At 50.5% G+C, this 13,362-nt stretch overlaps 1 protein-coding gene across 10 annotated transcripts in view; it reads left to right on the forward strand.

Moving 5' to 3' along the window:
• Window positions 1–13,362, forward strand: part of PUM1 (pumilio RNA binding family member 1) — a 129,746-nt gene that overhangs the window by 10,690 nt on the left and 105,694 nt on the right. For all 10 annotated transcript variants that reach the window (XM_066335015.1, XM_066335017.1, XM_066335018.1 and 7 more), the window contains one exon: window positions 8,887–8,955. In XM_066335015.1, coding sequence (XP_066191112.1) covers window positions 8,887–8,955 — 69 coding nt within the window. The remainder of the gene's footprint in view (window positions 1–8,886; window positions 8,956–13,362) is intronic.

A 13,362-nucleotide genomic window follows, 5' to 3' on the forward strand; every position in this document is an offset into this window, starting at 1 on the left:
GTTTTGAATCCTGCACCCCAATATGTGCCTGATACATGGCAGGGTAACCTAAATTCCATGTTAATGAAGCGCTTCCCTGGGTGGATAAAATGGGAGGAAAAACATAATTAGCTAAGGAAGGAGAGCCCCTCTGCAAGGCTGCCTTTGCTGCAGTTATTTCTGTCCCCTGAATCATTAATCAGCCTGGCCCCGTGCCAGGGAAGGCATTAGCCAATCTGCAATTTCAATGGCTTTTTGCTTCCAGTGCTAATGGTAGTAGCAATTCTAACCATGAATCCTTTACTACAAAAATAGTAGTTAAACCACCTAATCCTGTCTAATACTTGTGACTTCACATTCTTTCTTTACCCACTATTGTTATGGGAGAAGGCTAAAAATAGTGCAGTAATCAGTTGATGGAACAACATATTTTAACCGTGGCTCTGGTTGTCAGTGGCAAACCTGTTGTGGAAGGTGTGATGCTTTCCTTGCTGTCAGCTGGGGAATGCATTTCCCTCTCCTGGATGCTGTAAGTGTGTCTGAAGGCACTCAGATCTGAGATTTGAAATCACCTCCTGTGTGAGCTGTTCAAACAAGACTAACACAAGCAGCCTCCCCCAGCTGAAGGAGGATTTGTTTCCATCTGAAATTTGTAAACCTCTGGTTCATTTAAAGAGCTTTAGCGATTGCGAGTACCTAAATCAAAGTGTTCAGCTGTAGTTTTTAGTTTTCCCCTCTCCATTCAAAGGATGTTTCTTGGTTTTGCTGATTTTTGTTCTTCCTGTCACAGTTCTGGTGCTTTGTAGTAACGGTGACTTTTTTTTTTGTTGTTTTTTTTGAGGGATGTTTTACTAGAGAAGTGTTTGGAGGTTTTTGTTGTTTTTTTTTTAATTGCAAATTGAGCAAGATTTAAAATATGGAGGCCAAATGGATGGAAATGTTACATTCACACTTGGGGTGTGCACGGGAGTTAAAGATAAATATCCAAGGAATAATCACACTCTGGAGGTGCTCTGGGTGAGCACCTGGAATGTACAAACAGGGAGAACTTGGAATCTCTCATCTTGTTTTCTCACAAACTAAACAAGTGCTGTTGGATCTTCCAGGGTTGGAAAGAGATTGGAGCAGCCTGGGCCAGTGGAAGGAGTCCCTGCCCATGGCAAGGGGTGGAATGAGATGGGCTTTAAGGTCCTTTCCACCCCAAATCAGTCTGGAATTGTGGGACCTTAGAGCTGAGAAATCAGGACATTTGTCTCCCTGGAGAAATCCAACAATAATGTCATATCCCACGTTTCTCTGCAGCAGGGGAGGAGCAAACCAGGAGAGGTCCCCAGCAGGGTGGGACCTCAGCCCTGTGCAGAGCTGGACCCTGGGAGGCGCCTGCAGCCCCTCCAAGAGCTCAGCCAGCAGCAGCAATGATCCTTTCCCGTGGGTTTGTGGTCCCAGCAGCCATCCCTTGCCGTGGGTTTGTTTGCTCCAAAGAGAAGCTTGGGGTGCTTGGCCCAGAATTCCTTGTGGAAGCATCTGTGGGATTCCCTGGAGTTGGTTGGCAGGGCCGAGGGCAGCCCTGGGCCTGTGATTCACTGCAGATCAAAGGGATATTGAAATGATCCATTTGCATGTCCCAGCTGCAGGAATTGTGGCTTGGCAGGGCCCATCCCGCCTCAGTGGGAACAGATCCCTCCTGGCCAGGGGGGGAACTGGGGGAGAACAGATCTGAGAGAGGGAAGATGGATCCTGGGGTAAGGAGGGGCTGGGAAAAGGGAGAGGCAGCCTTGGGAATGGGAACCTGGAGAGCTGGGGCTGGCAGAGGTTTGCTTTGCTTCCCCACTCACAAAGTTGGCTAAATAGAAACAGATAATTTAAACCCTCTCCAATCACTGTCACCCCAAATAAAAGCAGATATTTGATCTATTTAGTGTTAAACATAAAAAATAAAAACTCATAAATCAGGATTCGTGGTGCACTTTTAGAGACAGTTTAGCTCATCACTAGAGTATTTCTTAGCTCAACTATTTCTTAGCAAATATTTTTGAGATTCTTTTTCTCCAAAGGAATATCTAGTTAGTTTTCTATGTTTTTTCTTCCTGAATGCCTGATTGTTTTATTTCTTTGTTTAATTCCACTTGCCTTTTGCTTGCTGGGAAACATCTCTTGTATAAAGAAGAAAAAAAAAAAGGATCCTTTGGGGTTGAGAGTGAAATTTAGCCTTGGATAGTTTGACTGCGTGTCTGCCCAGGTGAATGTAAACTCTATATAAATGAGGATTCCTTAATATATAAAAAAACTGGTGTACAATCCCCTGGGATACCTGAAATGTGATACACCCCTGCACTTGGAATTTATATGTAAAGGTCATTTTAGCAACCATATTTGCTTAATATAAGGTGCAGTATTAACACAGATTGTTGACATTAATATTTACCTAAAATTACAATTCAGCTGCTTTGCTGGTCGCTCTCAGGGCATGAAAAAAACCCCTTGGATTGCTCTAAAATAAAAAATACTGTGCTGGAAATCTGCAAGGTAAATTCCCTGTTGTTCTCATGCTAATTTGTTGGGTCTTCAGCTCCCTGTTTAGTAATCAGAAGGACAGTTTGGGGCCCTGGCTGCTGTTAATTGACCTGAGTGCAGAATCCCTTGTGACAAGTGCCTTTCCCCCGGGCCTGGCTCGGCTGGGATCAAATGAAGCGGAGTTTGCAGCACCAGCAGTGCCCTGGCCTTTGGGGCTGCTGCAGCTTTGGGGAGTCCTGGACTTCTGTGGTTTCATGGGAACTCAGGTGGTTTGGGAGGGACCTTGAGGATAATCCAGTGCCACTGCCGCCATGGCAGGGACATGTCCTGCTGTCCCCAGTGTCCAGCCTGGCCTTGGGCACTGCCAGGGATCCAGGGGCAGCCACAGCTGCTCTGGCAATTCCAGCCCAGCCCCTGCCCACCCTGCCAGGGAACAATTCCCAGTTCCCAAGCTCCCATCCAGCCCTGCCCTCTGGCAGTGGGAAGCCATTCCCTGGCTCCTGTCCCTGCAGCCCTTGTCCCCAGTCCCTCTGCAGCTCTCCTGGAGCCCCTTTAGGCCCTGCCAGGGGCTCGGAGCTCTCCCTGGAGCTTCTCCTCTCCATGGAGCACCCCCAGCTCTCCCAGCCTGGCTCCAGAGGGGCTCCAGCCCTGGGAGCATCTTTGTGACCCCTTTGCAGTGTTGCAGTTTTTTACCCCAGGGGGTGCCAGGGCCTGGTTTGAGGTGCAGTGTCAGAGCTGGAGCAGGGGGAGTTTGGTCCCGGTCCCTCTGTGTGGGTTGTTCCTCTGCTCTCACTCTCCAGGGTGATCCAGACCCGTGGATCTTTGGTGATGTCTGTGATGTGTATCTGAGTCTTGGCTCTTCTGCATGAGCTAACTTGGAACACTTAAATCTGTGACAGGGAAAAGTGTTGAAGGGGATTGGAGACAGGGAAAAGTGTCTTTGCCTTTGGGTTTGTGGTGTGGTGGGTGAGCAGCAGGTACCAGCACACAGAACATCCTCACCTGCTGGAATTGTGCTCTGTCCCTGCCTGGTACAGCTCCATCCATTCAGAAATGTTCCAGACACACACAAGGGCTGGTGTCTGGGTAGCTTTGGGACAAGGAGAGCATTTGCTTCTGAGTTGTTGTCACTGAGTTTTGCGATGCTGAGGCTGTCAAATCTTATTTACAAGAGAAACTGCAGTTGTCCTGTGTGAAGTGGCTGCCTGACATGAATGAGCTGCTCGAGGGGCTGGAAAATCCCCGTGAGTGTGTTGGGTTCAGAGCTGCTGAGAGGCTCCTCTGCAATGTGTGAGGTTTGAAGTGGCCATTGATGGCAGGTGAAATGAGTTTGGGTTGCAGTCTGCTGTACAGGAGAGGTGAAAATATTCCATGCTTTTTGTCCAGGAACAGGAACAGGAATAGGAGTCTGCTGGAGTAGGATTGCTGTCTGCTGTTGGAGTTGGAAAAGTCCCCTGGGTTGGGAGGATCAGTAGGGTGAACTGCAGGGTCCTGCCCGTGGATCACCACAACCCGCAGCAGCTCCAGGCTGGGGCAGAGCCTGGAAAGCAGGGAAATGCCTGGGGGGGCTGGTGAGGTCTGAACGTGAGCCCAGGTGTGTCAGGGGCCACTGCCACCTGGGCTGTGTCAGCAGCAGTGTGACCAGCAGGAGCAGGGCAGTCACTGTGCTGGCACTGCTGGGGCACCTCGTTACAGGAGGGACACCCAGGGGCTGGAGCATGCCCAGGGCAGGGAATGGAGCTGGGAAGGGTCTGGAGCCCCAGGAGAGGCTGAGGGAGCTGGGAAGGGGCTCGGGCTGGAGAAAAGGAGGCTCAGGGGGGACCTGGTGGCTCTGCACAAGTCCCTGCCAGGAGGGGACAGCCGGGGGGTCGGGCTGTGCTCCAGGGAACAGGGACAGGAGGAGAGGGAACGGCCTCGGGCTGGGCCAGGGGAGGCTCAGGGTGGAATCAGCAGGAATTTCCCCATGGAAAGGGGGCTCAGGGCTTGGCAGTGCCCAGGGAGGTTTGGAGTGCCCATCCCTGGAGGTGTCCCAGGAATTCCTGGATGTGGCACTCAGGGCTCTGGGCTGGGGACAAGGTGGGCATTTGGAACAGCTCAGACTCGATGGTCTTTGAGATCCTTTCCAGCCTCGGTGGTTTGGGAGAAGGAATGATTTGGAGGTCTGACAGAGAGGAATGTGCGGTGGGAATCCAGCTGTGACTCAGAGGTGTGAATGAGGAATCCAGCTGTGTCTGTGGGGTGTGCACTGGGAATCCAGCTGTCTTGCTCTGTCCCGTGTTTTCCAGCAGAGAGGTGAGAGCTGTGCAGAGCAGAGGCTGAATTCCCCCAGCCTCAGGAAGTGCAGTGATCCGGAGGTTTTGCTCCAGTTTCCAGTGGCTGGTAGCGAATCCCACTTTGGGATCTGCGCTCCCACCGGGCAGGCAGGGAATGATTTCTGAGTCAGTGGAGTGGCTGGAGCTGGAGTGTGGTACAGTGACACACATTCCTGTGTTAGTGTATTGCTCGTCTTGAATGAGATTTAGATAATTCCTGAGTGCATCCACACGTTCCACGGCGAGGGGAGGGGTGTTCTTGTGCGGTGAACTTGCTTTGGAACTCGTTCCGGAGCGTGGTGCTCGTGTCCAGAGCCTTCATTTAGTGAGGGGAGTTCCAGAGTGAGTGTGAGAGAAGAGAGGAGTTCTCTCATGCCCAGGAAGGCAGCAGCTCCCTCCTGTGAGGATGTGCACTTTGCATCCCTTTCCAGAGGCACAGCCTGCCTGGAACAGGGGTCAGCCTTGGGCTGCTGCTGTCTGAGAGCAGCAGGAGTCAGGTTTGGTTGGATCACTTCCCGGGCAGTTGGCTCCCCAGCTGCCCTCCCTGGTGTGACTGCTGAAGTTTGTGGAGCTCACCTCTCCCTCCGAGGTGTCCCGTCAGATCCGGTGTCAGGGCATCGCTGCCTCGTGCAGCCGATTGATCCTGGCGTTGTCTTCTGCATTTCCTTCAAACCTCTGCTGCAGTGCTGAACCACATTTTCTGGTAATCAAATCTCATCGGCGTCAGTGCTCATCTGGGGAGAAGTTGTGGCTCTGTGGACCTCTGTGGTTCCCGTGTTTACACCATCCTGGCTCTGCTCTGTACTCCTCAGAGCTCGGGGATCCTTAACAAGAACAGATCCTGATGAGGTGGAAGATCAGCTCTCTTGTTTAATTGTCATTCCAGAGGAATCCCTGACTTCCGGAACGCAGAGGTGTTGGAAGTCAGGGCTTTGGCTTTGTGTTTCGCTTTTTCAGACTCTTTGTTCTTCCTGGAAGGAAAACAAAGGAGCCCTGTGATATTTGTGTGCAATGAGGTGAAAATGTGTTGCTATTTAACATTACAGGCGCTGAGAAATGGGAGAAGGATCTTCTGCCTGCAGTCTTTGAAAATCAAATAAATAGATCCAATGATCAATGAAGGCAGAGAAACAGTGTGACTGAGAGAAAGAGCCTGAGAATTGCTGTTTATGGGCACTTTGAGCACAGAGTGGCCGAAATCAGGCACAAAGACCTGATTTAGAAAATGCTTTTATCCATATTTGTTAGGATTCTTAAAAGAGAGAAGATAAGGGATGTGAAATACCTGTAAATGAATAATTTCTTCATTTCCTCACCTCTGATAGCTGATAGAGAAGGCAATTTTTATGCTCTACTTTTCATCCTGGCTGGGCTAAGGGATGTTGGGGAAGGGGATGGAGGCAGCCAGAGTCTCCTGTGGCATTGTCCTGTTGGAGTCCAGAGGAGCCACCAAGTCACCTGCAGGGCTGGAGCACCTCTGCTGTGAGGAAAGGCTGAGAGAATTGGGATTGCTGAGCCTGGAGAAAGGAAAGCTTTGGGGTGATCTGATTGTGCCTGCAGGGAAAGACAGAGAGGGACCATCCCTGAGGTGGTGGGAGGAGATGGCTTCAAACTGACAGAGAATAGGTTTAAATTTGGTATGTGATAGAAATGGTTCCCTGGCAGGGTGGGCAGGGGCTGGGCTGGAATTGCCAGAGCAGCTGTGGCTGCCCCTGGATCCCTGGCAGTGCCCGAGGCCAGGCTGGACACTGGGACACTGGGAGGTGTCCCTGCCGTGGCTGGGGTGGCACTGGAGGAGCTTTAATGTCCTCTCCAACCCAAACCATTCCATGTTGACCAGATCTAATACAAATATTTAATATCCTTTTGGATTTTGCTGGGACTGCAGTGATTGGATCTTTGTTTTGAGGTTCCCACAGCTCAGCGTCATCAGGGAGATGATTTGTTTTGGGGAAGCTTTGGACACAATTGGAGCAGCTTTTGTGGTTTGCTGGGACATCACTTCAGCAGTGATGAGTTCATGTCACCTTCTGAATCCTCTGTGCAACTTCTCCTTTCCTCTAGTGTCTGATGGAAATAATCATTTGCTCTCTGCCAGCTTTTGTGGTTTGGCACATCTGGGGGGTTGCAGCACTTTCCATGAGTTCAGCTCAAAGTGCTCCATGGAAGAATTTGGTCCCAGTGACGTTTGTGTGGCACCAGGCAGCTGAGCTGTGTCAGCTGCAGAGCAGGGGTGGAGCTGGCAGGGGAGGAAAGTCCAGGGGCTGCACTTTGGGAAGGGTTTTCCCTCTCTGTCGGTGGCCCATGTGACGAATGTCACTGCAAAAGGTGGCAAGGCTGAGGCAGAACTGAAAATAACTGAGCTGAGACACAGTAACAAGAGAGACTTGATTTTTAAACTGGGATTCTGAGTAACTGACCCCTGAGGATTTGCAAATTATGTAAATAGCTATTAAATAATTCAGTAATGTACCACTAACTTTTGCAAAGTATGATGGCCACAGGAAAGAAGAATTTAGACTGGAGGGCATTTCTGGAGGTTAATGTGGTGCTTTCTTTCATCTGATTCTTAGTTGAGATCTCCAGAATATTGTCTTAGCTGAGATCTATAGAATATTGTTTTAGAATAGAAATAAAACATAATCCCAAGGTGTTGGTCCTGCTGGAAGTGGTGCTGCAGTATCAGAAGTCAGGGTTAAGGTCAGTGGTGGTGGTGTAACATTACAGTGCTGGTCACTGGTGGGCCATGAGCATCTAAACAATTCTGGGGACTTTTTGTCCTGTTACCCACCCAGCAGATATTGCTGAGCTCCTTCCTCAGCCCGGGAGGGCTCTGTGCTGAGCCAGGCCTAAACCCTGTGTGTAAACCTGCAGCATCCTGCAAGGAGCCTGGATCAGTGTGGGCATTACTCCTTTAGAAGTGTTGTATAAACTCCTCCCTGCTCAGCAGAGCAGTGCCTTGGCCCTGCAGGGCTGCAGGGAGTGTGTCAACACTGAGTAGGAGGGGAGCAGTTCCTGCCTGTGTGGGGTGTTTGTGGCTGCTGGGACACAGGAGGGGCTGGGGAGGACAGTCACCTGCTCCTGGTCCCAGCACGTGGCTCAACTGCTGGGCTTTGGCCTCGAGTCCAGAGTTGGGGTTTCTTTTTTAATTTGCTTCCCTGTGTGTGCTCAGTGGCTCAGGTATGGGAATGAGAAGCAGGAAAAGAGTTTTCCTGCATTTTCAGCGTATCCAGTCTATGTCAGGCACCAACCCCTGCCCTGGGACAGGGACAGCAGCCAGGGCACGGCTGGAGCTGGGCCAGGGCAGGCTCAGGCTGCAGAGCAGGGAAAGGTTCTTCCCCCAGAGGTGCTGGGCACTGCCCAGGCTCCCCAGGGAATGGGCACGGCCCCGAGGCTGCCAGAGCTCCAGGAGCCTTTGGACACCAGGGGTGACAGGCTGGGGTTGGTGGGGGTCTGGGCAGGGACAGGGGCTGGGACTTCCCAGGGTTGGATCTTCCCTGTGGATCTGTTCAACTCAGGACGTTCTGTGGTTCCATCAACTTAGTTATCCAGTAGTTTCAAGTTTATGTTTTTATTTTTCTGCTCTAAATAACTCAATTTTCATCAAATCAAACCATTGTGTTTTCCTCCCTCGTGTCAGTGTAACCTGAGTGTAAAATTGCCAGGTTTATACAGGAGATTTTCCTTGATTCCCACCCGAAATGGTGCTGGCTTCTCATGCCTTGATTCCCTCTCCTGAAATCACTGTGAAAGACAGGCAGAGACACTTGTGTTAGGCTTTGTGTGTCTTAAAAGTTGTTGCTGGATGTTCCTTTCTTGTGCACGTGTAAATCTAACACATACCTGAATCTGTGTGTGACAATACATGTGTGTATATACTAATGAAGGTATATAATTGCTGTAGCTGCTGGCAGTGTTAAAGGTAAGTCATCCTCTGGAGCTCCATAACCTTGTTACAGGCTCTCATGTGGAGTGTGGCACTCAGTCTGGAGCAGAAAAATGATGATAAACTCTGATTATAATAAAAATAACAGCGAATCAGAGCATTTCCTCATGGCCTTTTCTCCCCATCTGTGAATAGGTGCGTTCCATGGATGAGCTGAATCACGATTTCCAAGCGCTGGCTCTGGAGGGACGGGCTATGGGAGAGGTAAGTGAGAGGCCTGGAGAAAAAAATCCGTGTTTTGGGAGGGGGAGGAAATGAAATAGCAGGTTTTTGAGGCTGCTGGGACGATTGTGATGCTGAAAGTTCTCTGTTCTGCCTGTGAAGTGTGTCTGTGTGTGTGTGTGTGTTAGATTGATCCAACCCCAAACCTGCCAGGGTGGAATCCATGTGTGTGTGTCTGTGTGTGTGAGATTGATCCAGTCCCAAACCTGCCAGGGTGGAATCCATGTGTGTGTGTGTCTGTGTGTGTGAGATTGATCCAACCCCAAACCTGCCAGGGTGGAATCCATGTGTGTGTGTGTCTGTGTGTGTGAGATTGATCCAACCCCAAACCTGCCAGGGTGGAATCCATGTGTGTGTGTGTCTGTGTGTGTGAGATTGATCCAACCCCAAACCTGCCAGGGTGGAATCCATGTGTGTGTGTGTCTGTGTGTGTGAGATTGATCCAACCCCAAACCTGCCAGGGTGGAATCCATGTGTGTGTGTGTGTGTGTGTTAGATTGATCCAACCCCAAACCTGCCAGGGTGGAATCCATGTGTGTGTGTCTGTGTGTGTGAGATTGATCCAACCCCAAACCTGCCAGGGTGGAATCCATGTGTGTGTGTGTGTGTGTGTGAGATTGATCCAGTCCCAAACCTGCCAGGGTGCAATCCAGCTCAGAGGGAGGAACAGCTCAACCTCCAGCAGGAGGGAGTGGCTGGACAGCACCAGCTCGAAATCCGGCTGGGGACAGGTGTCCCAATCCTTGGAGCAGGTTTATTTTGGGATTCACTGCACTCCCACCCTGTTGTGCTGTGGGGCATTGTCTGCTGCCCTGTTTCCACTCCTGGCCACCTTTTATTTGGCTCTTGCAGAAAGGCCAGGGCTGTGTTTAAGGTTGGGAGTAACTGGGCAGCCTGAGCCAGGGCTGCAGGGGGGATAAGGGCAGGGCACAGATAATGGGCCTGCAGCTGAACCTCACAGAGCCCCAGCCAGAGATAATTTAATCTCTCACAGCAGCAAGGAGGTGGCAGATTTTGGGGGGAAATGCCCACTCTTTTTCTTGGAAAAAAAGAGAATTTATCTGTTTTTAGAATGACCTGGAAGAATGGCTTGTTCCTGTAGGTTTCTGGAAGTTGGATGGAAAGACTTCCTTGCCTTGCTTGGTTCCTTTTGTCTTTAGCGAGTCCCTTATGCAAGGACAGAGGAGAAAATCATGTCTGGTAGGAGGATGTTCATGTGTGGCAGCTCAGCTTGATGCAAGTCTGATGCTCCTCTCAACTTCAGACAAGTTTATTTCCTCCAGGTTTAGTCCGTCCTGTCTGTTACCCAGTGCATGACCCAGGTGTGAAAAATAAAAATCCCTGGAACCCTGAAAGTGCTGTTTTGGAGAGAAGAGCAAACCAGGACTGGGGCATGGTGGGATTCATAGGAAGGTGCCCTCTCTAAGGTCAAAGACCTTCTTCCTTCCACTGTTCCTTCCCCCTTCCCTGCTTCCCTTCCTTTCTTCCCCTCCCTTTCCCCTCCCTTCTGTGGAAAACCATAATCCAGGGTTGCATTTTGATTTGACTTGAGAGGAAAATCCATTTCTCCAGGTTGGATTAATTTAACCCAAGACTATTGACTAAGAAGAGGTGAAAATGGTTTTCAAGGGAGCAAAGCTGACATTAAAAACCTGCCTGGAGCTGGTGCACAGCAGCTGCTGTGCTCCATGTGCAGCTTGCCTGTGGAATGCTGGGGGTGGGAATGTTCCAGGGAGATGATTTTGTGACACCTCCTTTGGGCAGGAGGCTCATTCTCAGGGAGGGAGCCCAGGCTGGCTGTGAGCAGCTTCACAGTGAGCACAGCACTCGGCTTCGCTTGTCATGACACGAGGTCACGGAGCTGAAATGCCGGAAGGAATTCCTAAAAATGCTGAGTTCTCCCAGCTTTTGGTTTGTTTAGGCATTTCTGAGAGGGGCGGGTTTGGGTTTGTGTTTTGGAGCTTTGCCTTCCAGTGGTGACTCATTTTTTTCCCTGTTCTTGTAACCGTGATGCAGAAAGTTTTGGCAATGGCATCCTTCTGTCACTGGGCTTTTCCACATGCTGGAATGAGCGGGTTTTTCCAGGAAAGGTGACATCTCACTCCTCTCTTTCAGCTAAACTACTGCTTTTGTTTCTCTTGGGGTTTTTCTCCCTCAGTCCCACAGTTTCCATTCTTTACCCACTGAATTTTCTCTGCATCTCTCCAAGGCTGATTTCAGGAGATCCCACAGGAGCTGTGTTGGTTTTCAGGCCCGTGTTCCTCACCTGAATTTTATGCAGTTTAGATGCCTTAACAAGGCACTGGTGGGTTCTGTCCCTTCTGCTCTTGGAATGAGAAGGAAACTTGGGGAGAAAGTCAGAAAGTCTGAAATAAATGATAGTGATATAAATTGAGAGTGAAAAACCTGGAGGAGAAAGATGAGGAAGAGCTTTTCTGCATTTAATGTTAGATTTCTTTTATCTTCTTGTTTTCTTGCTCCTTGTTAAGCACCATCGTAATTTCAGTGACTGAAGCAGTTTGTGAAGACATCAGAGCAGTGTTTTAAAGAGCACTGTCAAACAGTTTAATCTCTTATCTATCCTGCTCTCAGAATGTAGGTAATACTTGGAGATCAACAGATATCCCTATCTGGGAACATCAGGAATTGTTTAAAACTCCCCACAGCATTCATCTCTCTTGGGGCTGTTCCTATCCTCAGACTCCCACCCTCATATTCGTGAATTTACAGTGAGTAGAAGTGCCATGTTTTCTCAAGCAGGGATTGAAAAGAGCCCCAGAGTCCCTTTCTCTCCACTTGAAAGTGTGAAAGCTTTGTGCTGTTGGCAGTGACCGTGGTCAGTAATGCTGAAAGCAGCTCTGGGGGCAGAGGATGTTGTCCCTCCGTTGCAGCACCTTGTCCACTCTGTTCTCTGGGGTGGAGGAACTCACCTTGGAGCTTTGTCCAGCAGTTCCACGTGGGATTTTGGTGCTGTGGCTCAGCCCAGCACATGTGGCCAGTAAGGCCTTTATCCCACAGCCCTGACCCTTATCTTTGCTTAACACAAGCCCTGCCAGTTCCCTTTCTCAGGATGGGGAGCTGCATGTGTGCTTTTCCCTGCTGAAATCCCTTGGCTCTGGAGCTTTGCAGCAAGGGATGTTGGTGCAGTGTCTCTGGGGACAGCACGGAGGGGCTGTGAGGTGCAGTTGGGTTTGTCCCCTGCCCCTTACAGGCATTTGGGACCTTGGGTTTGGAGTAGGTTGTGCAAGGTCTGTCTGGAGTCAAGGAGCAGCTGGGTGAGTTGCTGGTGAAACTTAATCCAGAGGGTGGGAGTAGGATGGGGACACAGAGCCATGAGGCAACTGGAGGTGCTTAACTTCAAACCTGGAATATTGGGGTAGCAGGGAATTGCAGCCTGCCCTGCAAGAGAAAGGCTGGTAAGAAATATGACAGATTTAACTGAAAGTGTTTAACTCTTGCTGGGCTGCTGCCCTTGCAGGTGGCAGTGCTGGGATCACCGAGTGAGGGCACTGAAATTCCTGCAGCCCCTGGGGATTGTTGTAGGGGAACTCTGGGACACCAGAACTTGGAGAGGCGCCTTGGATCTCTGCTCCCTGGGACAGGGACAGCAGCCAGGGCAGGGCTGGAGCTGGGCCAGGGCAGGCTCAGGCTGCAGAGCAGGGAAAGGTTCTTCCCCCAGAGGTGCTGGGCACTGCCCAGGCTCCCCAGGGAATGGGCACGGCCCCGAGGCTGCCAGAGCTCCAGGAGCCTTTGGACACCAGGGGTGACAGGCTGGGGTTGGTGGGGTGCAGGAACTGGAATCCAGGATCCCTGTGGATATTCCAACTCAGGATATTCCATAGTCCTGTGCCCATGTCCATGGTTAGTGCCCCACTGGTGCAGCGGGGGAGGTCCTGGAGAAGCCCCTGCGGAGGGACACAGTCACAGTGGTTGTGACACTGGGGATGGACACTTATGTGCCTGATTTAAATAAAACAACCACAAACCAAACAAAAAATGAAGAAAGAAACCATCCCAAACTAAACTCCTGTGCCTCTGCTTTCCATGCTGCTGATGCCTGTGCTGTGTTCCCATACATTTATGATTCATTTGCCCCATAAATTTACGATCCACTGGCAGCTGGGGAGTACAGGCAGTTGGGAATAATGTTGGGGTTGAGTATTTCAGTTTCCCCAGGGCTGGCAGTTTTGGAGATGGGAGTGGAGCCAAGGATGGGGATGGGAATGGGAAAGGTGAGGCTGGGATGGAGATGGTGCCCACAGCAGCTCCCCTGGCACATTCAGGAGAGCTCAGGGCAGGGCTGGGAGCAGACCTGAACAAGAGCACAGGGAATGGTCAGACATTCCCAAGCCTACGCTCCCTTTCCTGTTCTCTTCCCGGAGCTGTGAA

The sequence above is a fragment of the Sylvia atricapilla genome, chromosome 24, assembly GCF_009819655.1.
Source record: "Sylvia atricapilla isolate bSylAtr1 chromosome 24, bSylAtr1.pri, whole genome shotgun sequence".
Taxonomy (NCBI): Eukaryota; Metazoa; Chordata; class Aves; order Passeriformes; family Sylviidae; genus Sylvia; species Sylvia atricapilla.